The sequence below is a fragment of the Hirundo rustica genome, chromosome Z (assembly GCF_015227805.2).
Source record: "Hirundo rustica isolate bHirRus1 chromosome Z, bHirRus1.pri.v3, whole genome shotgun sequence".
Lineage (NCBI taxonomy): Eukaryota > Metazoa > Chordata > Aves > Passeriformes > Hirundinidae > Hirundo > Hirundo rustica.
In genome coordinates, this window is record NC_053488.1 from 70,561,164 (window position 1) to 70,585,167 (window position 24,004).

General features: G+C 40.9%; 1 protein-coding gene across 1 annotated transcript; it reads right to left on the minus strand.

Moving 5' to 3' along the window:
- Positions 1 to 139: 139 nt before the first annotated feature.
- Positions 140 to 23,293, minus strand: RIGI (RNA sensor RIG-I). The gene is made up of 18 exons (XM_040090782.1): positions 23,052 to 23,293; positions 22,829 to 22,960; positions 20,827 to 21,005; positions 20,184 to 20,334; positions 18,284 to 18,406; positions 17,349 to 17,462; positions 16,294 to 16,447; positions 15,157 to 15,415; positions 14,284 to 14,446; positions 13,774 to 13,875; positions 11,592 to 11,752; positions 10,826 to 10,961; positions 9,774 to 9,922; positions 8,401 to 8,491; positions 7,529 to 7,699; positions 5,849 to 6,000; positions 3,886 to 4,032; positions 140 to 1,848 (listed from the first exon to the last, which is right to left on the minus strand). Exons 1-18 carry the CDS (start codon positions 23,155 to 23,157, stop codon positions 1,552 to 1,554), a joined length of 2,787 nt encoding a protein of 928 aa, XP_039946716.1. The 5' UTR covers positions 23,158 to 23,293; the 3' UTR covers positions 140 to 1,551.
- Positions 23,294 to 24,004: the final 711 nt, after the last annotated feature.

Genomic DNA, 24,004 nt, shown 5'->3' on the forward strand with positions numbered 1-24,004 from the left:
TAGAGGGAAATATATTTTCAAGTTACTACTGTAAACTAGAATTTTGGACTGATTATTTTTTTGTGCTAAGAGTCCCAAAGCAGATAGTCCTTTCACAGAGCAATTTGATACTTGAGAACTGTGATTTTTCCATGTACTTTTAATCTGACAGTGCTAAACCAGCCTTTTTCAAAAGTATTTTGTTCGTAGTATTTTTGGAGGAGAGGCATTATCTAAACATAAATCATCTTTATTGATTGTTCTGTGTTTCCTTTAAGTGCAGAGGAAGTTAGTGTAGGACTGAGGTTCATCCTTCCTTGTACAATGCATACAGCTTTCACAGTAAAAGCATGGACTGGGGTGGAACATGAAGAAGTGTTTATAAAGTTCTTTTGTTTTTAATGCCACACAACACTTTACAATAACACCACAAGCCTCACTGAGTAGGATTTAAGCAGTTTAAGTTAATTTTTGAACTCATAAATTTAGGTTCATTTTTTAAAACTCTTAAATTAGGTTGAGGGGATTTTTTTTTTTTTTAATTAGTTATGGTGGTTTTTTAACATAATTCTCGCACATACATACCTTACCACACTGTCATATACACAAAGTGAACTTAAAATGCATTTGGTTTTGGTTCCAAAAATACTGAATACTAAGCTCACTGACGATGTGTAGAATCAGCAGGTGCTTTGAAGTGTACAAGTACAACATTTCATAACTCTGTAGGAATTTCTGGTTTTCCCAGAGAAGTCTGGGATCTGGGTAATCCATGAGACAGGGCATCCAGGTAAAGTGCTAATCACCATCAAAACTGAACCTCTACCCATTCATCCAGGGCCCTGCCTTGTCCACATTAGGGTTTGGACAGTTCAGCAACACAGGAGGGTGCCCTTTCTGCCACTTGAACAACAGCAACTTGATCAAGGTGCAGTGATAGAAAAAAGTGCTACCATTTTAATCACAAGGATGTATCCCCAAGAGGGCTCTGCCCTACTGCATTTCTTACTGTTGCAGAAGCATTTCCTTTTAAAGACAGATTTAAGAGAAGTAGTATCTTCCTTACAGAAAAGTTACTGGACATTTTCATTTCAATTTTATATATCTAGGTCTAGAACATTAAAAGTAACTTTTTTAAAAGCTTCAGAAGTGGCTAGAGTAGTGCCTGAAGTGCTAGTAAGCCATGTTGTTTGCAAGGACTTGCAATCCAACAACATGTTAGTGGTCCCAAAGAAGATGCTGATTTGTACCTCAATTCTTGAAGGTGTAGCCTGTCACCTAAAGCTGGATGTTTGTTTAGTTAGTCATTCAACGTGATCTCACTTTTTTTCAGACCAGGTTACTCATAGCCATAATGATTTGGATGGAGACACCTAGGCTCATGTTTGTCCTTCTGGTGAAGTATTTCATTATATAGCAAACATTGGTTTTAGTGGGTTTACCAGCCTTTTATAATCTAGCCAGATGCGGGTGAGGGGCCTAGCATAAAGAACGAAAATTTTTATAGAAAGTTGATCATCTACTATTTCAGTATAAGTGCACTAGAACAATATACCCATTAAAATGTTAAGTTCAGCTGGATGTTTCTTCATCAAAATCCTTCAAAGATAAATTAATACTTTTCCATTTCTGAAAATCCATTTGTGTCCCAGTTTCAACATTCTCTAGTACAAAGCTTCTGATTTTGATCACTGGTAGATTATCAAATGTCTTGTACTTCACTGTGATCCCCCAGTCATGCTGGCACTCAATATTTCGGCAATGCATCTTGCTTTTTTTCTCAAAACCATCAAACTGAACTGGTTTCCTGTGGGGCTTTGATATATAACGCTCCTTGAATGCGTCACCTAGGACAGTATGATGAGATTCCTGAAACAACACATGCAAGAAACAATATTAGAAACAACACTCCTCATTTTTTCTTGTCATTTCCCTTCCCTTCTCAAATACATGTTCTCCCTTTTAAGGCACTTGCTGTCATCCAGGAGGCTCACCTTCCAGCCTCTTTGGCTCACTGCTCTTTTTTACCCCACTCATGGAATACCTGGTACTAGAAGGATCCAGGCCTGGGCTTATCAAAACCAAAAAAATTTACTGTGTACCCCCAGTCACCAGCTTACACATATTTGAACTTAGTAAGCTTTTTAAAAACTATGTTTGCAGTACATGAGCCATGTCCATGAAACGAAGAGAGTAATTCAGACAATGGACCAGTTTGGGAGACTCCTGTTTCCCATGAGGGGTCAAGCAACTACCTTGGAGTGGTAGAAAAAACAACCCAAACAGAGTGAAGGAGCTACAGTTGTTGTTTATAATATATATAATGTAAGATTAAAGAAATTAACAGCCTTATTTGAAAGCATATTTACAGTCTGAGTTTGAGTCTGAAAATGGTAGATCCTGCTGGAAATGCAGTTTGTAGGGATTTTTTTAAAAAACTGAGGTGTTATTTGCAGAGTACTAAGCTGTTACCCTGGTTTTTCTGAGCCTTTTGGTTTTCTTAAATGGAGTCAGATCTTTTTAGTTATTGTACAATATTAAGAGCAGTTTTCTACCTTTCCCACAGATGTAACATAAACAAATTCTTTGTTTTTCATTCTCTGTCCTTTGTTTGCATATTTCTAACCTGAAAACAATTGTAACTGACAACTGGTCTGGCCACTGAGGCTGAGGGGTGGAAACCCCAAAAAGCCCATCTTCTGCTAGACCCACAAATGTATAAAAAGTAAAAAAATAAACAAAGGGGCTCTCTTCTTCTCTCCGCTCTCTCGGCTGTGAGCTGGATCGGAAGGACCTCTGCAAAAATCTCTTGTCTGCGTGTGACTGCTTTGTGTGTCTCGGTGACACTAAGCAAAACTACTTACTGAAGAGTTTTCTGAACTCTTGGATCTATTTGCACACATACAGGTGATAAGCCAGGAGTACAAAATACAGTAAAAGTCAGAGAGGTTTTAGACAGCCCTTGTTTTTTGTCAAAGAAATGTAACCAAGTTCGCACAAAGCCAAGCTATTCCCAGCTCCTTGCAGAGGGGTATGAGCCCCCTCTACATTCCAAAACCAGCTGGCAAAAACAAACAGAAGTTTGGCAGGGGCCTGAAGGCAGACACAGTAATGCTCAGCTGTGGCCTGAAACCCTTATCACATTACAACTGCGCTTTTCAGAGCAGCACAAAGAGAAGCAAATTCAAAAAAACAAAAGGCAGATCCATAAAGGCTCAAAGTGCTCAGAAAAGGCTCTCTTCCATGATCACCACTTTCAGTGTTTAAAGAGTATTGCCTTCTTTTGTCTACAGAGTAAATTTTCATGTGCAGTAAGAGTACAATCAAAATATTCCTAGTATATACATAGAAGCAATGTGAACTACACCTACAGAATGGAAAACAAAATGATATTGAAGAACCGTAGGGCTCTTCTTGTGAAACCATGGATCAACTTGCTTTACAAAAGTCAAACTACCCCTTAACAAAAGGAGTTTGTAAGCTGATCCCAGTACTTTGTGTTGATAGTTTTCAGTCAACAGAAGTTGTGGGAGAAATATCTCAAAAGCAGAGAGACTTCCATCTGATGCTAATCAGGAAAGTAAATATCCAGCCGTAACTCTAGAAGGTTTTGTAGTTGGAGATCGGGGTTTTCAACAAAATTCATCAGAAGGGCTTCAGGAAAACTGAAGTGACTTCTACCATATCCCATATTTGCACACCCTGGATGTCAACTCTTATCATATATCTTATCATACTACAGAAGTAGTCACAACTGTTCCTGTGGTTTACTGATTTACTCAGAATTTCTATTCTCCTGCAATTTGCACAAAATAACCCACTTCCACACTGATAAATTATGCAGTTAGCTCAATAATGCTGACTTCCCTGGTGGTCATGGATGTAGGTTCCTGTACAGAAACATACCTTTATAATTCTGATATCATCTGTACTGCAGACATAGGCTTTGCATTTTCCACACAAAAGGTTTTTTTTCCCCCCGACTACTTTATGTTTTGTTTCATTCCTCCTGGAATCTCGTTGTATCTTTTCTTTGATTTGCAGCTGATGTATCTTTAATAAATAAATAAAAATCAAGATAATTATGAAATGAAGTCCCAATGTCAGCCTACACATGACTTTGGGCATGTAACATCTAGGAACCTATTACTTAAAGCACACCAAACAAAACCCACCTTGTTTTGGCAACTCATACCAACAAAGAACAGGATACATTTGTCAATTTAGAATGCACAGCTAGAATGAGACTACATGATGGACACCATTTATGCTATTTGTTCCTTCCTCCCCTCTAGCTGCCAGCAGCCCCTCTGGTCTTAAGGCTGATATGTCGGTGTGAACACTTAAGTCATGTGATACCTTACAGCACAGTTAATGCTGCTGCTCTGGAAACCTCACAGTTTGGAAAGAAAGCTACAGAGACCACAGAAACTGCACACAGAGAAAGAAGCAACAAGGCACAGCCTGGAGCTGAGAACCAAATGCAGAAATGGAATGCTCTGAGGAAGTAGGAGAAACCACACCAAGCCTTGGAGGCAGGAGAAGAAATGTCACAAAGGCCAGAGGGCACCCTTTGTTGCACAGCTCAATCTCTGAAAGCTTGTCTGAAAACACAGGATGACCTGTGAGTCCAAGGGGGCATGGGAGAACTGTGTACAAAGCTTTTTGGTTAGTAGTGCCTGCCACTGGCTTATTCCAGGCTTTCCTGAGCCCTGGGGAGCACTACTGATAGCAGCCACCAGCTGTATTTAACTCAAATCACTCCTAGTCTCTGGGCCCAGCCATCCAGCCATTTTTTTTACCCAGCGAAGAGTGCACCCATCCAAGCCATGAACAGCCAGTTTCTGCAGGAGAGTGCTGTGAGAAATGGTGGCAAGGTCTTTACTGAAGTTCAGATAGACACCAACCACAGCCTTCCCGACATCCATTATGCAAGTCACACTGTCACAGAAGAAAGTCAAGCTGCTCAGGCAGGACCCGCCTTTCATGAACCTATCCCAGGTGGGCCTGATCCCTGGTTGTCCTGTATGTGATGGGTAATAGCACTCAGGATTATCTGCTCCATAATGTTCCCTGGCACCAAAGTCAGGCTGACAGGGCTGTAGTTCCCCGGTTCCTTCTGGTCCTTCTTGTAGATGGGTGTCACACTGTCAACACTGATCAACCTCTAGTCACCTGAGATTATCCAGGACTGCTGACAAATGCTGGAAAGTGGACTGATGAGCTCTTCTACCAGCTCTCTCACTACCCTTGGGTGAATCCCATATGCCCCCATAATCTTGTGCGTGTCGCAGTGGTGTAGCAGGTCACTAACTAGTTCCTTTTGGATTATGGGGCCTTCAACCTGCTCCCTGTCTCTCTCTTCCAGCTCATGGGGCTGGATATCCTGAGAACAACCAGTCTTACAAACAATGCGTTAAGCGCCTCAGTCTCTTCTCTTCATCTTTGTGACTATGTTTCCCCCCATATCCAATAAAGAATGGGGATTTCTCCTTAGCCCTTGGTGCTGGTCTGTATGAATGTCCAGCTGGGCTTTAGCCCTCCTGATCTTCAGCTGTAAAACACCACAGTATCTTTGTACACTGTGCCCAAGATGGTCTCCAACTCTCACCTCACCCATGAGTCCTTTTTACATAAGCAACAGGTCATAAATTCTACCTCACACTCTTAAGCTTTTTGCAGTTACTGTACAGTTGACATTGACAAACTGGCAGTACACACTATCCCTTCTCTGCTAACCTAGCCTTTGTCAGAAATCAAGTACAATGAACACTTCTCTCGGATTATCACTTGGCCCCACATAAAGCCTTAGTAGGTGAAGGCTGATATAGATTCTGCCTTTGAAATGACAACTGCACAAATCACAAACCCTTCTTGCAAATTTTGCTTCATCCCAGTTCTGTAGCTTTTCGATAGCTGCATTCATCATTTCTTCCTTGTAACTGTTTTGTTTTTCATTCTCAACCACTTCTGTTTTGCTCGTCACAAGGATGCACTTGCTGCCTCTTGCCCTTCCACGACCTATATAACAACACATTTATGTTTTTTAGTTACTCTTAACAACATATGCAAAAGTGACAGGTCTACCATTAGACTATTAAGGGCCTTCTGTATGGCTGCTTTTGTTTGCAATGTTCAGATTCATATAATGTTCCTTCTGAAGAGCATTCTTCAATAACAAAACAGAACAAGAAATCCCCTTCCAGGTATCCTTATGGATGTACCCTAGCCAGTACTGTATTGCCTGCTTCTGTGGCCTCCCTATGTTGAACTCAGGCATAAAATAAAATTTTTGGGTAGCATCTTGCTGTTCTTGTAGCGTTAAAAAAAAAAAAGAGAGAAAAGTTCATCTCACTCTTTCTTTATTAGTTTTCAGCCCTGCTAACTGGTGTCTTAAAAAAATCCCCAAAACCCCATATATCACAAAAACCTAACTGGAAATATGGTGCTGACAGGAACACACACAACAACAGCAAGCCCTTTTGCTTCTTCCTGACTATGCCTACTGCCTGCCTGTTTAATAAAGCTTTGACACAGGCAAACTCAGAACTGCAGGAATCTCATACCAGTTTAGCAGTATTTAATTTATAAAAACTGTTCACGTTTTCTTTTGAGCTTCTACTCCACAAAAATCACGATTGTATGTCATTTGAAACTGACATAACCTCTTTTCTTTGCACCTTTAATGGCTTTTTAATAATAAACACTGTCTTTTCATCTATAAAAGTCAATTCTGACCCCATTACTTTATTACAGAACAGAGATAAGAAGGGCACAACACAAAAACCCTGAAAGTAGAGTACAGTGTAAGTACAATAGAAATCACTTCACATTAAATGATGATGCTAACTGCTTGGAAAATAAGATAAAATATTGCATATGCACCCTTAAAAGAGTAGGCAGTTTTACGCCATTCAGGAATGTGAAGTAGAAATCAGCATTTGGTGTGGCTTTTCATTCCCCTCTACTGGCCATACTATAAAATCACCAAATTTAAGGCCAAAGTCATGACAGACTTCTCTGCACAAGCAGGGAAGACAGAAACAGGGTGTCATTCTTTTGGTCTTAAATATTAGAGATCTGCACAGGCAAAGGCCTCATGTACCCAGGAGTAGCTGGGCTGGTAATAAACCACTGGGCTGCGGAAGGCCTTCAGAAGCCAAGGCAATACAAGAAATTCCATCGTAGCAGATCTTTGTAAATTGTCACAGAATGATTTGTAATATTTATGACAATAGTTCTTCTTGCCATAGTTCTGCTTATATGTATACTTGTCTACTTGAGGTATCAGTCCTCAACAGTTCAATAACCTTGTGGCAGCAAGGCTGATTTGCCTGGCAAAAGAACAGTCAGACAACATCAAGGACTTGGCGCTGTGAACAAATTTATCATGTTCCATTATTCACTTGACTTTACTCTAAGGCACAGAGGAACAACAGCAAGGCATGTACATATTACAATAGTATTTGTAATGTGCCATTTAATAGCATTTCATGTCCATTTCTAGGTCAAAACAGGTTTCTACAGTAACAGCTCTGAAATTCCATACCTCTGACTTGGATCATTTTGGTGACATTACCAAAGTATTCATAGAGCACCACAAGGTTGCATTCAGTAATATCAATGCCTTCATCAGCAACAGATGTAGCAATTAGCAGTCTGGTATCTTTGTCATTTCTGAATGCATCCAGTACATCCTTCTGCATTGGCAGGGTCATACCTACAGTACAGAGAAATTGTGTCAGTAAAAAAAACACTGAAGAGCTCCTTGAGCAAGATACCCACATTTGCTTTTACTTAAGTGATTAGAAGTTAGTGCATCCTTTTAATCTGGAAAACTACTTCAAGTTTGATATGCAGCTGTGCGTATATTATACCACTAACCACAGATTCCTGTTGATGTGTCACAGGAATTATCAACCTGCGAAACAACATTTTAGACACAATACCCAGATGATCTTTACTGGAGACACCCACGCAGCTTTGTTAGTTAAAACACAAGCTAACTCTTAACTTAGGCCATAGGTAATTAATTTCAGCTGTAGTTTCTATTCTATCTTAAAATGTCTTTCTGCCATCAAAGACAAAATAAGAGAGTGATCTGTAAAAGTAACAGAGATAATACAAGAATTATTCACAAGAAGCTGTGATAGTGAAGTTTCTAAACTGCTTTTGAACCAGCAGAAGAATCCTGCAGAAAAGTATCACTGACAGTGTTACGGCTGCTTTAACCAAAGGTTCTGGACAAAATAGGCAAGCCATCTCCTTAGGATCCATTCAGGGTCTTCCAAGTATGGAAGAATGCAAGTGCAAAAAACCTGCATGACTTTCCTCTGTTTAAGGGCACAGAAGATTAACACAGGAAAAGCAGAAGAGCATAGCCACCACTGGTTTAGCATATCTCAGTGCAAATCTGCATACCTGTTTTATGATCTTTTCTTCCCTTACCCATCAACACATCTGTCTTTATGTGACTAAGTAGAGGGTTTGCTTCTATCCACTTCTTCAAAGCCTGGAGCACAAATGAGGGAGTTAGATTCCCTGTGCAGACGAAATGCTAGTTTGAGATATGTAGATCTTTCCTATGCTTGCCTAGTCAATTAATGCATCCAAAAGAAGACCCAAAAGCAGGAAAGAAGGTGCAACTTGTGTGTCAGGAGGGAGCATTTTTTAATAGGTGAGAAAGCAAGGGTCACACCATGATGCCAGATTAAACCATGCCAGATGATTTCCCCTTTTCCTACTCCTTAAAGGCAACTTAAAGGCTGGCTAGAGAGCAAGCAGCCTTTCACTGCTAAAAAGTTTGGGTTTTTCTCTTACAAACTAACAGGTCACTGAATGCTACACCTCTGCCATCAAAGGAAAGTAGTTGCTATTTATAAACTGGACTTCTGCTACACAGTGACAGTAGCACATTCAAACTGCACTTACAGAAGAACAAAATTCAGCCAAGCTACTATAGGCTTTTAAATCTTAAATGGCAAGCTGCCAGCAGATGCTTGGTGTTGTTACTTTGGACTTCAGCCCGCTTTTAACTTTTTCTGGTTTGCAATTCATACAGCATGTGTGGATAAAAGATAAGAAAAGGATAAAAAGGAGGGCTGGGTTGTTCAGCTGATAAATCTGTTTACAGTAGACAGAGACAGCTGATATTTGCAGTAAATGTTTTAAACTACTCATGCTAATGATTAGCACCACATTAACTTCAAGCACAAACCTTTTCTGGGAGCAAGGTATGGTAAGGGGGAAAAAAACATCATCCAGCCTAGATACTTGGTCATAGGCAAGTATGAAACAGACCAGTAATAAGAAGAGTCCAGAGAATATCTGCACAAAGTTATTTCCTTTTTCTTGATCAAAAACAGGTGCTAAGGCATAGATCTCCTTTAGGTCTATAGGAATCCTCTGAGAAATGTATAAATACCTCCTGATGAGCAGTCAGTAATGGAGTAAAGCTGCTGATTCATAACACCACTACCTTAAAGCCAAAACCCTTAAAACACATATCTTTGTAACTTGACTTTAGGCCTAAAATAAAAATCTGATGGTTTAATGATCAACTACAACATGTAGTTAGATGTCATGAAGGACACCACTGCAGTTTTCAGAAAAAAGAAAAAAAACCCTCACTCATCCTGCCTCAGAGCATCACAGCTAAGGTAGACAGTAAAATAAATTAGAAAGATCAAATACATGCACATTTTTCTATTTCAGATGAAAATGGGAAGGGTAATAGATGAGGTATTTTATTTTCCCACTTCCCATCTTAGGAGTTTCAGAAACAAATGTCATACAGTTACTAAGGCTCTTGTCTTGGCAAAGAGAATAGTGCGAGTCTGTGGGTTATAGCGGTATGCTTCGTCCAGGATGCAAGCAAGCTCTTCCAACTTTGGATTCTCATTTGACTCATCTTTTGAAAGGGCAGTCAGCTCTTGCTCTTTCTCTGAAAGAAAGAAAGAAAGAAAGTTTTCTTGAAAAATTTACCTTTTTTAATGCAGAAAGCAGAATTCCAACCTACACAAACCACACAAACCTACTTTCAAACAGCACACATTCTCTTCAGCTTCTTTTTTTATTTTCTATTTTTATTTCCATTCTTTCATATGCAAGCAGGGGAATCTGTGGGTTAAATGCAACAAAATCCCCAGAAAAAAACCCCAAAATTATGCTTATCTCACATTTGGCAGCAAACTCACATGAGAACTGATATACTGTGATATACTGTGATATACTGTGATATACTGTGTATCAAAAGACAGCAACAAAACAAACTGAGCTCTTGTGCTATTTCCTCCTAGAAAACAACTGACACGCAAGGGCAGACAGCCCAGCGATTTAGGTTTGCAGTCAACACTGCAACACACCAGACTACAGGCTGGAATACAGCCCACTGCTACCTAAGAAGTCAGAGAGCAGTGACAACATCTAGCTTCCGGTGAGAAGGGTACAGAAGCCTGGGACTGGCCAGGAGGCTAGGCAGTACACTGAGCAGTGTATGTTGGCCAACCTAATGCTACCAGCATCCATGATTGTAGACCATCCCCCTGCTTGTGGGGCACAGCCATAAGGGCACTGTTGCCTTATCTCCAAGCCAGGCATTTAGGAACTTACTGTAGCATCCAGGCACAATTATTACTATTCTATGAGCTTCCGCACTAGAAGCTTACAGTCCCAGAAATTTAATCCCCCATACCTGCCCCAACACCGCACTTGCACCCACGCAGTCAACCTCATTTTCTGGAAAGTGCAGGAAAAACAACTGCACTTCCTCTGAAGAAAAGACCTGGACCATCCTACCATAAGCTCTCTTGTCCCCTGCAACTGTCACAGGTACTGCGGGAAATACCTTGAAATTTCTCCATCAGTTGCTTCTCTAACGCTGTATATGGTCCATTTTTTACATTTGTGAAAAATTCATTTAGGTAGGCTAAAGCATCTTCGATGCGGGCATCTTCACTAATAATGAGAGCATCATTGAATTTCTGCTTGGAAAGAGACACATGCATTTAGGCCTCATTTTCCACAGGGTGAGATGAACATAAATTTTATTTAGCTAGATTAAGTGTTGCAAACATGTGGTGTTCTCCCATTTCTGTGACAACACAAGCAAAGTCTCCTCTGCACTAATCAGTCCCTGGTTGAGTGTTGTAGAGATTATCTCTTACATGCCTTATGCTTTAGCCTGTGTCAATTTGTTGTAGTCTTCAACATCTTCACTTAGCGGAGAGGCAAGTACAGATCTCTTCACTGCCATGACTGGTGACAGGAATCACGGAAACAGCCTGAAGCTGAGTCAGGAGAGGTTTAGATTGGATATCAGGAAAAGTTTTTTCGCCCAGAGCATGGTTTCGCCCAGACTCCCCGGGGAGGTGGTCACAGCACCAGACTGACAGAGCTCAAGAAGTGCTTAGACAATGCTCTTGGGCTTTTGGGGAGGATGTCCTCTGCGGGGACAGGAGCTGGACACAATGATTCTTGGTCCCTTCCTACTCTGCACATATTCTACAATTCTAAGTAGAACAATTGGTTCAAAATCTGCTTCTAGGTGAACATACCCATATCAGAAGGAACAGAATGACTCTACCTCTGTATGGAAGAGGATACACACTTACCCGCAAATGTTCAGTACAAATGAAAATGTGTCTACAAATATTGCTCTCCTTCTCCTTATCTTCCAGTTGCAACAGTCTGCATTTCCTCTGAGTGGAAATTATCCAGTGTTCATATCTCTGTGTTCCAAAGTAATTCTTGTTGATTTGGGAGATGGTATCTCCTAAAGGAGAGAAAAAAAATATGCTCATCTCAAATAACAAATAAAAAAGCATTAGCTGGAGGAAAACACATTTCCCACTAATATTGTTTTGTTTATGCAAAAGAAGAGTTTTATGATACAATCACAGAATCATTGAGGCTAGAAGGCACCCATGGATGTCTTTAGTTCAACCCTCTGCTCAAAGCAGATCACCTAGAGCAGGTCACTCAGTTCAAATGGGCTTTGAGTACTTCCAAGGACAGAGATTCTACAACTTCTTTGGGCAGACTGTTCCAGTGTTTGAACACCTTACAGCAAAAGAGTTCTTCACATTGTTTAAATATTTCTGTTTGTGCCTACTGACTCTTGTCCAGCCTCTGGGAATGACCTGTGAAGTGTCTGGCTCTGTTTTCTTCACTTCCTGTGTTTCAATGTATACCCAGATGTTAGCCTAAAATTAACCCAGTACAATTCAACCGAGGATCTGTGTACATACACATATCTGCAGGGACTTTAGTAAGAAAATTAGAGCTCACTTATCCTATAAGAAGCTTACGGTATCCAAAAAAACTGTATGCACATTGCTCCTTGAATTACCAACTACTCAATAGCTTATATTCATTCATTAAATAGTCCAGCAGCATATTGTCCAAAGGGCTGTTTTTGGGCAGAACTAGGCAATACCTGTTTGTACATACACACTCTGCCTGAGTGCTTCACAGGCTTCAGTAACCACAGGGTCCATAGAAGGGAGAAACCACTGCCAGTCATGCAAGAGAGACTGTGATGTAAAATAAGTTTCAGAAGTGTTTGCTTAATGTAATGTGTATTTTGAAAATGCCTTTGTTCTTTGATCGGGCTTCTCCGGTTTTGGGTTGTTTGGGATTTTTTTTGGTTGCCTGGAGGTTTTAATTCTCCCTTCCTGCCCCAGAATATAGCTCACTCTCAAATATCTGGGAAGTGGAGGGCAGGGGGGGAAATTTAGAACTGAGGTAAACAGTTTGAGGCACTGCAATCAGTGTACAAAAAGCAGTCTAAGCACAGACAACATCCTTTAATTCAGAACTTGAGAGACCAAGGCTGATCCTGAATGTCTCTATTCATGGGTCTCTGCTTTGTACTCCCTTCTGCTCTCCAATTTCTTATAAAAGCCACTTAGTGGACACCACTAAGGGACTCTGCAAAAGCCAAAAAGCATTTATTTCTCAAGGATTATGAAACAATCTCATGATCATGAGACTAGTTTTCTTTCCACAATCATGCATTGCCCCTCTGCAAACCTTCCCACCAGAGTAGCTCCTAAAACTGGAACCCTGCTGACAATTTTTCTTTTCTTGGGCAGCCATATCCTCTCTCCAGTGAGGTCCATGTTGCACAGATCCTACTCTGAAACATTACCTCAAAGGCTTTTCAAAGGAAAATAATGGAGACCTGGTAAAAAGTGGGAACAGGAGTACCCAGAAGCATAAGGAGGACAGAATGCTGACCAGAAAACGTGGCCAGGGCAACCCTAAAAATAACTCCAAGTACAGCTTGCTGACCAGAGAAAACAAGAAGTGTCAGAGTAGCAAGTGTGAAAATTAGCTTTTGCTGTAAGGAAAAAATTACAACATTCAGAGTAATACCACTGTGATATTTCTTATTTTCCTAAGAGGGAGAGATTGGGTGTGAAGGATTTGGAGAAACGTTTAAATAAGAACATACAGGTATCTCTCATCAATGAAATGCAGCCCACTGCATTTTGAATGCAAGCCCTTTTGTTTCAGATTCTTTAAATTCAGAAGGATTTGACAGTGTCAAAAGCACACCATTTTCAGCTGTATGTAACAGCCTGAAATTCAAGCAAAAATGTTATGATTGTCGAAGTAATCAGGTATAATAGGAAAATAGTTTCATCTCTTATCTGTGATCTCTTATCTAGGAAATATTGGTTAAATGCAACTGAAAATGAAGGAGAAAGGAAGTGGAAAAAGAGTGTTTGTTCTAGTAGCTATAAGGATTCACACTAATTTAATCAATATAGGCATATTACAGCATCTTACCCACTGAGAAAGTCTTCCTCATCAACACCTCTGTCTCAGACATCAGATATGAGATAATGTCTGCAAAGTGATTCTGAGCTCGCATTTTAACCCACCTGATATCTAGAGAAGAGAATGTAAGTCAGTGTGCTGAGTAAGTAAAGCATTTCCTCAGGAAGCACAGGCAAACTCTTGTCTAGAAGAATGCTACACATGGTGCTCCATGCAATCACAATCAAGTTCATTGTTAATGAGCACTGCAGGTGCACAGAAAAAGCAGGCCCCAATACTCACTGGCAGAACTGAAAAAAAACTAGAGATGTTGCATAAAGAGCAAAGAAAAAATTTACCCAGGTGGGCACTGCCTTACTGAAGGAGATTGAAAGCCTAACCTTTCTTCAAGCTAGCAGGAAGCAAAGCTCCAGATTAGTTTAAAGCTTTTATCTTAATCTAAAAAAAGGAAGAATTGAGTTGCTATCATAATCACGCTCCTTTGCAGCTCATGAGAAAACAAAAAGGAAGTGTGCTTACGTGTTTCTGGCTTGTTTCTAAACCTCTGAAGATCTTCTTTGTTCTCTCTGACAGTGGATATGGCCTGTATGTCTAGGCAGGAGCAAAGGGTACAGACGTGGTCTACAGTTTCATCAGTGGTCTTGGCATTACCAATTCCAACAGAAGCAGTTAATCCTACAATCTAAGCACACACATTAATAGCAGTGTTGCTCCTTTGTCACAAATGGAACAGAACCAGGAGATATTGTTACCAGTCACCAAACTGCCACCATCTTCAAAAACATGGAAACAAAATAGGCAGTAGAAGTAAATAAGAAGCAGGCACAAAATCTTAAGAACCAAAACCTGTGTGTACTCATGCCCTCCCCAAGGCACTCAAACTTAAGAGTATTTAAACTTAAAATACACTATCCAGCCACTTAAATCTATAACGAGCTGTATCTGTCAGCGCTTATTGTACAGAGGAAGAGCAAACCCACACCCAGACCCATCCATCAAGTTCATTCAGAGATGTCCTCTCAGCTGGATGAAAACCTCATGCCAGCAGCGGTGGTGACCCCATTTCCTTGGACAGAAAACAACAACAGAGATGTAACAAGGAGATTAATAAATTACATGCTTTCTTCCCAGTTCAGCTCTTCCGTTTGCTCTCAAGTACTCCAGTCTTTGTCATGCTTGATCAGTCTTTCCTTCAGAGAAGATGTAACATGGGAAAAAAGCCTGGAATTCCAAGAATGAAAGCATCTGGAACATGCCACCATTTCCATTTGCAGCCGTTGTTAACGGAACTGGAACTTTGTGAACTGGATCAGCACAAAAGGCAAGACTTTGTTGACTGCACTGCAAAACACCTTCCTCTAATGTATCCACCACCGACAGACTGGGCCTTACCTGAGGCAGCTGGCTTGCAGGGGAGTCTAATTTTTGATCCAGGTATCTAGCCATCAACACATTGTAAGGGTGGTTGCCTGTAGTGTTGTGGCACTCATCAAATATCATCAGAGTGAAGACGGAGAGGGAGCTAAGGATCCCTTTCTCCATGCTATTCACAAGAATCTGGGGTGTTAGCACAGTGATGTCACTGTCCTGTATAACTTTTTCTACAGAGATATTTGCAACCGTTTCACCACAAATTCCTTGAACAGAGTATCTGGAAAGAAGATGCAAAAAACAGGGTATGAAAAAGGATATATTTTTCAAACAATGAGGAAAGCTAGAAAAATGGGCTTTTCAGGGAGCTTGAAAGTCAGTTACTAAGTTCCAAGTGCCAAAGAGTTGGAGGTGGCAGTTTGACCACAGAAGCTGAGGAGAAAAAAAAAAAAAAAGCTAAGGGTAAATAACTGGATTTTCAACTACCATTAACAAAAATATATCATATTAGAGGAGTAATTAACTTCTATAATTAAGCTGCATTTCTCAGTTCACATGTAACATCCCTTTTGTGTACGTCTGGCATCATCTGGGAACTGTTTCTGCCCAGCAGCCTCCTTTTCCCATAGCTACAAGGATACATATGTGGATGTTCAGTAACCAGTTCCCTCCTAATCCGAAGATACAGGTTGTTAATGCCCCTCTAAGCAATTTGCAGTCCTGTCCTGTCTGAGAAGTGGACTGTAACTTTCTGACTATAGGTTGTAAAGAAGTATGGGTCCTTCCATTTAGAAAAGAGAGACTCTGAGAATAGCAAGAGGAATCCCACTGCTACTGCCAGGAACCACCTCAGCTTTGGAAGCAAGTGTGAAAGGAGTCTCAAGAGAGAACACACCTCACCTTTTAAGTACAGAAATATCATTTCACCATTTCCATAGATGTGCAACAATGAATGCTTAAAGTCTCCAAAACCAGACTTCAGATTCTCCAAACAAAGTCTGCTATGGCAATGCCATCCTTGCAGCTACACATCATCCTGATGTTACTCTCAAACACTCTTGTTCATCAGTAAACCCATTACATCTTGCCCTAGCCACAGCTGACTTACAGGGCAGTTTATTTTCTGTGGCGGAAGCCACCACATAGAATTACACTTACCCACTTCTTTCAAAATGCTGCCTAAATACATTTTTCTGTTGCTCATACACTGGCACTTTGGTTGCAAGGAAGGCAACTTTTGCCTTTCGTTCTGAGGAAACGCTTTGCAAATGATGTTCACAAATCAGAAGTGCCACAAAAGTTTTTCCAGATCCTTCAAACAAAAAACAAGAAAGGTAAAGGACTTGTATGAAAAGGTGCCTATGTAAGCAGTAGCTTGTCTCGTCTGAATGCGTTGTAACAAAGGGGAGCCGACAATGGGGCCATTACTCTTACAGACTTAAACATATCTGGAGCAGATCTGAACACAAGCATGTTGCTTACTCAGGTGGGGAATCATCCCTTTCTCTCTCACAGTTTCAGTCTGTAAAGGCCATTAAGCAGTCACTGGGGATTAAAATCCATTTGCACTTGTATCTGAATTCTTTGAAATCACTGAGTCTGTTTTTCACTCTTAATATGTGCTCTCATACCAAATCAGACTATGTATAGACACCAGGACCTTTCAGCTTCCATCCTTCCCCATGCAGCCTTTCTCCTCTCCCACTTGTTTTCCTTTGGCCCTCAGGCTCACTGAGCAGGCTCCCCAGAGCTCTGCTCTGCCCCTGCCTCCCTTGTCCCACTTGCCTCTCCAGGGTTCAGGGGAAAATCAGGCTGTCTGGATGTTGTAGGCATTGCGGTAAAGAAGAGAGGGGAGACTCAGGCTAGCTCACCCTATTTTTCCTTCAACTTGCAAGACAAATTTCTTAAATATCTGTAAAGATTAGTGACTGGCTTTAACTGAAAAATCCACACTGAGGAGTGAGAAAGCAGAAGTCAGGACATGGAAATGAATGCTGAATGTGCTGAATACAAGCACTGATTTGCCAACAGATACATCTGTCTTGCCAGCCTCTGTGTTGACCATGGTCATTAACTGCAGGGTAGATCTGGATCTACTGCAAGGAAGACAGCTTCGAAATAGCTGAAGAAGTCTGATTCAACCTTTACCATTCCCTATCCTTCACAGCCATATGCACCAAGAGAATTTTTCTAAGAAATGTCCGCCTCCTTACCTGTTGGGGCACAAATCAATGTGTTCTTCCCATCAATAGCAGGCTGTGCAAGCTCAATCTGGTAGCTCCGAGCCTTCTTTGGTTCATAGACAGATGAAGACTCATAGATGCTTTCTAGAATAAAACAATGTTTTTGTGAAAAGTGTTGTAATAAAAATGCAGAAAACATGTTGTGCCCTATATAGCTGCCATCTGAAATGATAAAGGTAGAGGAGTCCATGCAGTCTACACAGAACATTCTCTGACAGACAACTTTTTAACAGGACAGATCCACCAAACAAAAATTTTGTCTGAGTCTGATAGCACAATTTTCTTACCCCTCAACTGTGATTCATAAAATGAACCCATTTCAAGGTCTCGGCTGACAATGCTCATTTCAATTGGTCTTTTTTCAACTCAAAATAAAAACACAAGGGATTATTTTTCCCCAAATATATGCACAGGATTTATTTTCAAAAGTCTGCTCTACAGACTTTTAAAGTTATTACTCCCTTAAAATGTGGTCTTGTCAGAGTGTTTGGACTTACGGAACAAGAACAAGAAACTACTGGTGGAGCAAAATTTGCCATGACAGTCACTGCTGAGATCCTTTGCAGTCACATTCAATTCTCTAAAGTTGTTAATATCAGGCCATGTGTGAATTAATTAAATCAGAGAAGAGGTGTCCATAAAACAGGCTGATGTTTGGGGACCTTTCCTAATAATGTGCTGACAGAACAACTTTTCACTAGAAATGTGATAAATGAAGGGCAACCCCTACCATTTGCAATGCCCAGCATGAGATCCTTTAACATTAAAACAGAAGACAGATAAATCAAGTCAGAGATTAGCTAATTCTTCAGTACCTTCCATTGTGGTACACTACATCTGTGTCCTTCAGGAATCTAAGAAAATGGAAAATACCAACCACAAACTTTTAAATTCTTAAGACTTACCTGAAATTGAAGAGATATTTTCGCTGAGATTATCACATTCTGCTTCTTCAGAAAATGTCATCATGGTTTCAAAGTGATTCTCGGAGGCATCCGTCATTTCACCATCAACATCTTTGCCACTGTCTGTAAAAATGGAAAAAAAAAGGCAAGTTATTGATCTTACGATTTTAAAACATATTTGCTGTGACAACAAGGTGAAGGAGTTGGTTGCTGGAAGAAAAAGACTACATAAAATTTTGCTGCAGACAGGCTCCTTTTCAAGAAAGATGGATAGCACTGAGAATCTCGGCTTCAGAAGAACACAATGCATGTGTAACAACTTCTGAAAAACAAAGGAGACAACAGATTGGGAGGAAAGTTTATCATCTGTCTTTAGTGAAAAGAACTCACTGTGTAACACAGACATTACCACAAGCATGAAAAATTCTTAGGAATTCAAAGAAGCTTTGTAAATTCAAGATTCTGCTCTCACTTTCTTCCCACCTTCTGAAAGCACCTAGAAATTGTAAGAATATCTCTATTCTTTATATTACACAATGATCAAAAGACAAATTTTCTTTGGTGTTATAACTAATATTTTCTCAAAGAACCGTCTCTGGGCCCTGCATGAAGAGTCTCTTTGCAAACAAAATGCATGATCACGAAGCACTGCTTTTGGAGTGGGAGAAAGAGCACATCTGCACATCAGTCCAGCTCCAGAAAGCACCCAAGATCTGCAATTAATTTCTGGTACCGACTCTTCTTAACTGTCAGCAGTAAAATGCTTCCAATATGGACAATGTTTCTTCAGTAGGCTGACTTTGGCTTTGCTGAGTTGGATGTTAGAGAAAGCTACCCCAAATGACAGTGATAATTTTACCTTAAAAAATATAACTGTCAACAAATAATATGTGTAACCACCAGCTGCATAAAATAATATTATATACATATAGGTATTACACTTATGTATTATTTTGCCTATATTTTAATGAATTTATTAATTATGTATACAACCTTATGAATATATAATAATTAATTATCCAGATAAGAAATAACACCCTTTGACTGTGGTAATAAAAAATTTCAAAGTAAGAAATATAGTTTAGGAAGCCAATTAAATATAGCATATCCCTGTTGCTAACTAAAAAAAACCAATTCAAGTAAGTACCTAGGGAGACAGCAAATGTAGATATGAAGATATACAGTCCAGTTTATCTAAAATCACTTTTTTAATAGCAAAATAATGTATTCTTCTATAAATCCTCCTATGCTGCATGTTACTTATAGAAGTACTTCTCAAGGAGGGAAAGGTAAATTCAATGACAAAAGCAAAAACTTATGAGAGACAATTCTCTGCTTTTACAAGATGTGAACATAATAACGTGCCAAGGGCTGCTTATCGATTTCTCATTGAAAAAGGTGTATTATCTGCTCTGGGGATCATAGAAGTGTATCACTCTCTAGACTATCTCATTATTAATCATATTTTATCAGAAAACATTGCATCTTTCACAACTGAAGCAACAAAAAGATGGCAAAATTTGAATTAAGAAGGGAAGGAAGATAACTATTTGGCTATTTTTAACCCTTCAGAGTCTGTGCTGCCTGGTTCTCCTTACAAAAAGGTACCATACCTTTTCGTACTATCTCCTTACAAAAAGGTACCATTTGGGAGGAAAAATAATCAGAAACTGATTTCTGCCTGTTTGAAGGATAGTACTTGTATTTAATTATATATAAAAGATATTTAAAATAAATTTTAAAAGGTTTTTCTTTTTAGACCACAAAGTAGTCTGACGGTATCCTTCTAAACTAGTCTGATTCTCCAAAAAAAAAAAAAAAAAAAAAAAAAAAAAAAAAAAAAAAAATTAGTCTGGTACGAGAACTGGAAACAGTATCATAAAAGCAATTCACATTTTACCTTCTCTTATATTCCACAGTTGACTTGCGTTGTAATAGCCTGCATCATCCAATGCCAGCTGCAGACTTTTGGGCCAGTTTTCCTTATCCGAGCGACAGAGGCATTCAATGAGTTTAGTTATCCCGGCTGCTTTGCTTCTGTATTCACTGATCTGCACACACCGCAAACAGAAACTGCCGTAGGTTATGGGCAATCAAACCCTCTGCTCTTTGCTTAGTAGGAGATTTTGTCACATTTCATGTTCAGTTGAAAACTGCATTTCCTTCTCGTTTAATAAAAGCTTTACAATAAGATTTAGCCATTTACCCATTACAGCTTCAATTCTGCCGGTGTAGTTACACACTGAACTTAGCCAGACTATAACAATGGGCAGGCTATTTGAATATTTGTAAATGGTGTGAAACAACACAGAGCTATTATGTCAATTTCTGTCAGGCAAAGTCCTTGTCTTAAACTCTATCTGCCATAAACCTCTGAGGCTTTCCATTTCAGAAAAGAAAAAATTATAAAAATTATGATGGTCCTGTGGCCAGCCATCTTCCTCACCCAGCCACCTGTCACACAGGCACTGATTCATTCCACAAGTGTGGCAGCCAGCACTCCTCTGAAGCAGAACAAGGCAAACACCAGGATTTCACCATACCTGCAGGATCTCATCACACTCCCTCTCTATCAGGCATGTGTTTATGTATGGCAAGATTGCTACAGGATCAATTTCTAGCATTGTTGCTTCTATCCGCTTCAACAGCTGCCTGTGCAGCTCCAGTTTTTCCAGTTTGCTGAAGTCCCAGTTTTCAATTGCTTCTGCCAGTCCAGTATAACCTTTCAGAAAAAGAGACAAATCATTACTGTGAATTCCGTCTCCAGCTACAATAGGTAGAGACAAGCTGAAAAAATATTTTCTCAGCCACGCTGGAGAAATTCAAATCATTTAGTCCTATAAACAACAAAAAAATCTAGGTGAGCAACATACAATTTCTATCTAATAAGTGACTATTTTCCTTTACTAGTATGTCTAATATGAAAAACCCTATGCTAAAAGAGCAGTTAACACCAGCAAAAACAAAAAAGAGCCACACTATGTCACAGATCACATCAGCCAAGCAACTATATCCACTCTTGTCTTTCAATCATACAATCCTTGGAATTCTTGCATTCCATTGTTCTCTCCCATGGGATTCCCAGAGCAAAGGACACTACTCAGAATTACAAGGTGCTTTGGTGGCCTTTTCTTTTATTTGCCAGCTTTTTTTTTTTTTTTCCTCCTAATCTTTTGTCCTTGGCTCCACCCCCCTTCAAAAATCCCTGCTGTACTGGATTGACACCAGTCCCTGACAGAAAGCAGTACAGACACCCACAACTTAGATGGTCATCAAATAGCTGAAAATACTGTCCTAGAACAGACAGTGGCAGAGCAGCATATTTTAAGGACTTGTGCGATCTGCTTTGTAGGCTTCTGAAATGGATAAAAGCAGATTAGGGTCCCAGAGGAACTTGTGGGTAAACAGAAGGAATCTGCCTAATTTCTTATTTCCTTAGAAGAGCGGGAGAGTTGTGTGGATACTTTCCACTATGATGTCTTTAGTTTAAATATTACTTATCCCTGCATCTGCCAAAAAGAAGAGTAATCCTAGTCTCCATCCCAATTTACATGTACTTGGGATAGCACTTTGAATCAGCAGGCTATCTCGAATTTTTGCTGAAGATACACCAAACTGACCACCACTAGGAAGTTCAAAGTAGCTAGTTCTGAAATTCAGAAATCAGGATTATCACAGACAGAGTTTCCTCCAGACCTAATACTTGCTTTAAGGTATGAGTGGGCTACGTCCAAGTGATAAGAAACTTTGTAATATTTGTTCATAATATATTCATAATTAATGGTGAGGAAATTAAAACAAAAGTAGCTTATGACATGAGATTGTGGGGTTCAACATAGCCGATAAATTGCCAACAAGAATCTATGATACAATATACATGTATAGAAGAAAGCTGGCAGATGTGGCCAGAAATTTTATATCTTCACAATCTCTTTTGTTTCATTTCATAAAGGAAATGGATTAGAAAATTCATTGGGATTGGATTACACATCAAGTAATTATAGCTACTGTGGAACAATCATCTTTATGAACTACTAATGGCTACTTCTTGAAACAGAAGAACTGTCAATGCCACGGACTAATTTTTAAATTTTTTTTAAAAAGTCGTTTAAGACTCTGTCGTTGAGTGAAGTTATCCCATGCTACCAGTCAGTGCCCACGCACCTCCTGAAACCCATTTCGCTTTCTGTTTCAGAGGATTTAACTCCTTCCATTGTATTTGGCGAGAACAATGGCTGTCTTGTTTCTCCTCTAAAGGCTCTGAGCCAGACAAGTCTCCAGTCAATGAGGCTTTTTCCATCCTCAGAATCGTTCCAGCTGCTTCACCTCCCAACAGGCTTATTCCCAGACTCAGCCAGCTTGCCTTTTCCTACGGCATCTGAGCTGGTGCGACGGCCGGCAGCCGAACCCAGGGCCGACGGAGCGCTCCTGCCGGTCCCGGGGGCGCCGGGCGGCTCTGCCCAGCTCCCGCGGAAGGCGGGCGGAGCGGCGGCTGCGCCAGCTCGGGGAGCGGCGGACAAAACCCCGCCCGGCAGCGGCACCCACCTGCTGCAACCAGGGCATCCAGGAAGCCCCGGAGCCAGCCCTCCGCCTCCAGCAGCAGCACGGCATCCAGGAACAGCGCGGCGGCCGCCGTCACTCCCTTCTCCTCCTCCTTTCGGACTCTCTCCTTCACCTCTAGCAAGAAGCCAGCACAGGCAGTGAGGGGACCGGGAAGGAGCAGGGGCAGGGGCGGGGACGGCCGGCGCGGGGGCAGCGCGGCTCTCACCGTCGGACAGCCAGTCCGTCATGTTGCTGAGGATGTACACGGGGTTCAGGCTCCTCTCGATGTACCGCCGGTAGCACCGCAGGTTACGCTTCTCCTCCGCCGTCATGGCGAGGCCGGCTGCGCACCGGCACCGGTGGTCCCGGTCCCGGTCCTGATCCCGCGGCCCCGGCTACGTGCGCGGAACACACCCCAGCCGAGCTACGGGCAGAGCTCGTAGGAAATAGTGGGAGCCGCCCCCAAGCAGGGAGCGACGGGAAAAAGAAACTGCAGTCCAGCTGAGGAATGGAAAGTGAAAGCGGCGTAGGAGGGGAACGCTCCTTTCCGCTTGCATCTGTCCTTAGCAAAAGAAAAAGGGGACCGCCGCCCCCAGCCCAACTAGTCCTATGCGCATGCATACGGTTGTGTAATAGACTATGAACACGAAGAAAAGTTCCAATAGGAATTTATTACATTACAGCAGGCAAAGCAAAGGCAAATACAGCGCTGGACGGCAGGGGAGTCTCGCTCCACCAACTGCCGTGAATTGGCAGGTTTTTCAGTCTTGCTTTTATCTTGCTTCTTTCCTCCGATGATGTATGTGTGACGTGTTGCTAGGAGGGTCTCTTTCTGTCCCTCGGTGGTCGCAGAGATGAAGGCTGTAGTTGTAAGCTGGAATTCCTGAAACTTAAAGCTGATTAAGCAAGTAGAGAGAGAAAGAAGGAATGGGCAAGGGTCTGTTTGCCTATAAGCTTAGATAGTAACATAGTCACTTCCTGTTATCTTGAGTTATTTGATCTCCAGTGAACAAAAAATAGTTAATGTTTATCACAGTTGGAAAGGCTGTTAACCAGCCCGTTTCTGCGGCTGCCAGGGTGAGAAAAAGCACAACGAAGGAATAGGGGTAAAGCCATCGGTCTGCCTTCTCTTCCCCCTTATCCCCAGTGTTATAAATAAAATCGACTAAATTCAAAGTA

Bases quoted from the DNA above. Each gene is read 5' to 3' on its own strand.
- RIGI (XM_040090782.1), bottom strand. From the start codon at position 23,157: ATGACGGCGGAGGAGAAGCGTAACCTGCGGTGCTACCGGCGGTACATC. The intron at 16,448-17,348 runs GTAAGGAGGCGG...TTTTGTTTGAAG, and splicing joins ATTGATTTGTGCCCCAACAG to GATCTGGAAAAACTTTTGTG. The intron at 8,492-9,773 runs GTATGACATTTG...TTTGTGCTCCAG, and splicing joins AGACAAGAGCCTTAGTAACT to GCTTTGAAGAAGTGGATAGA.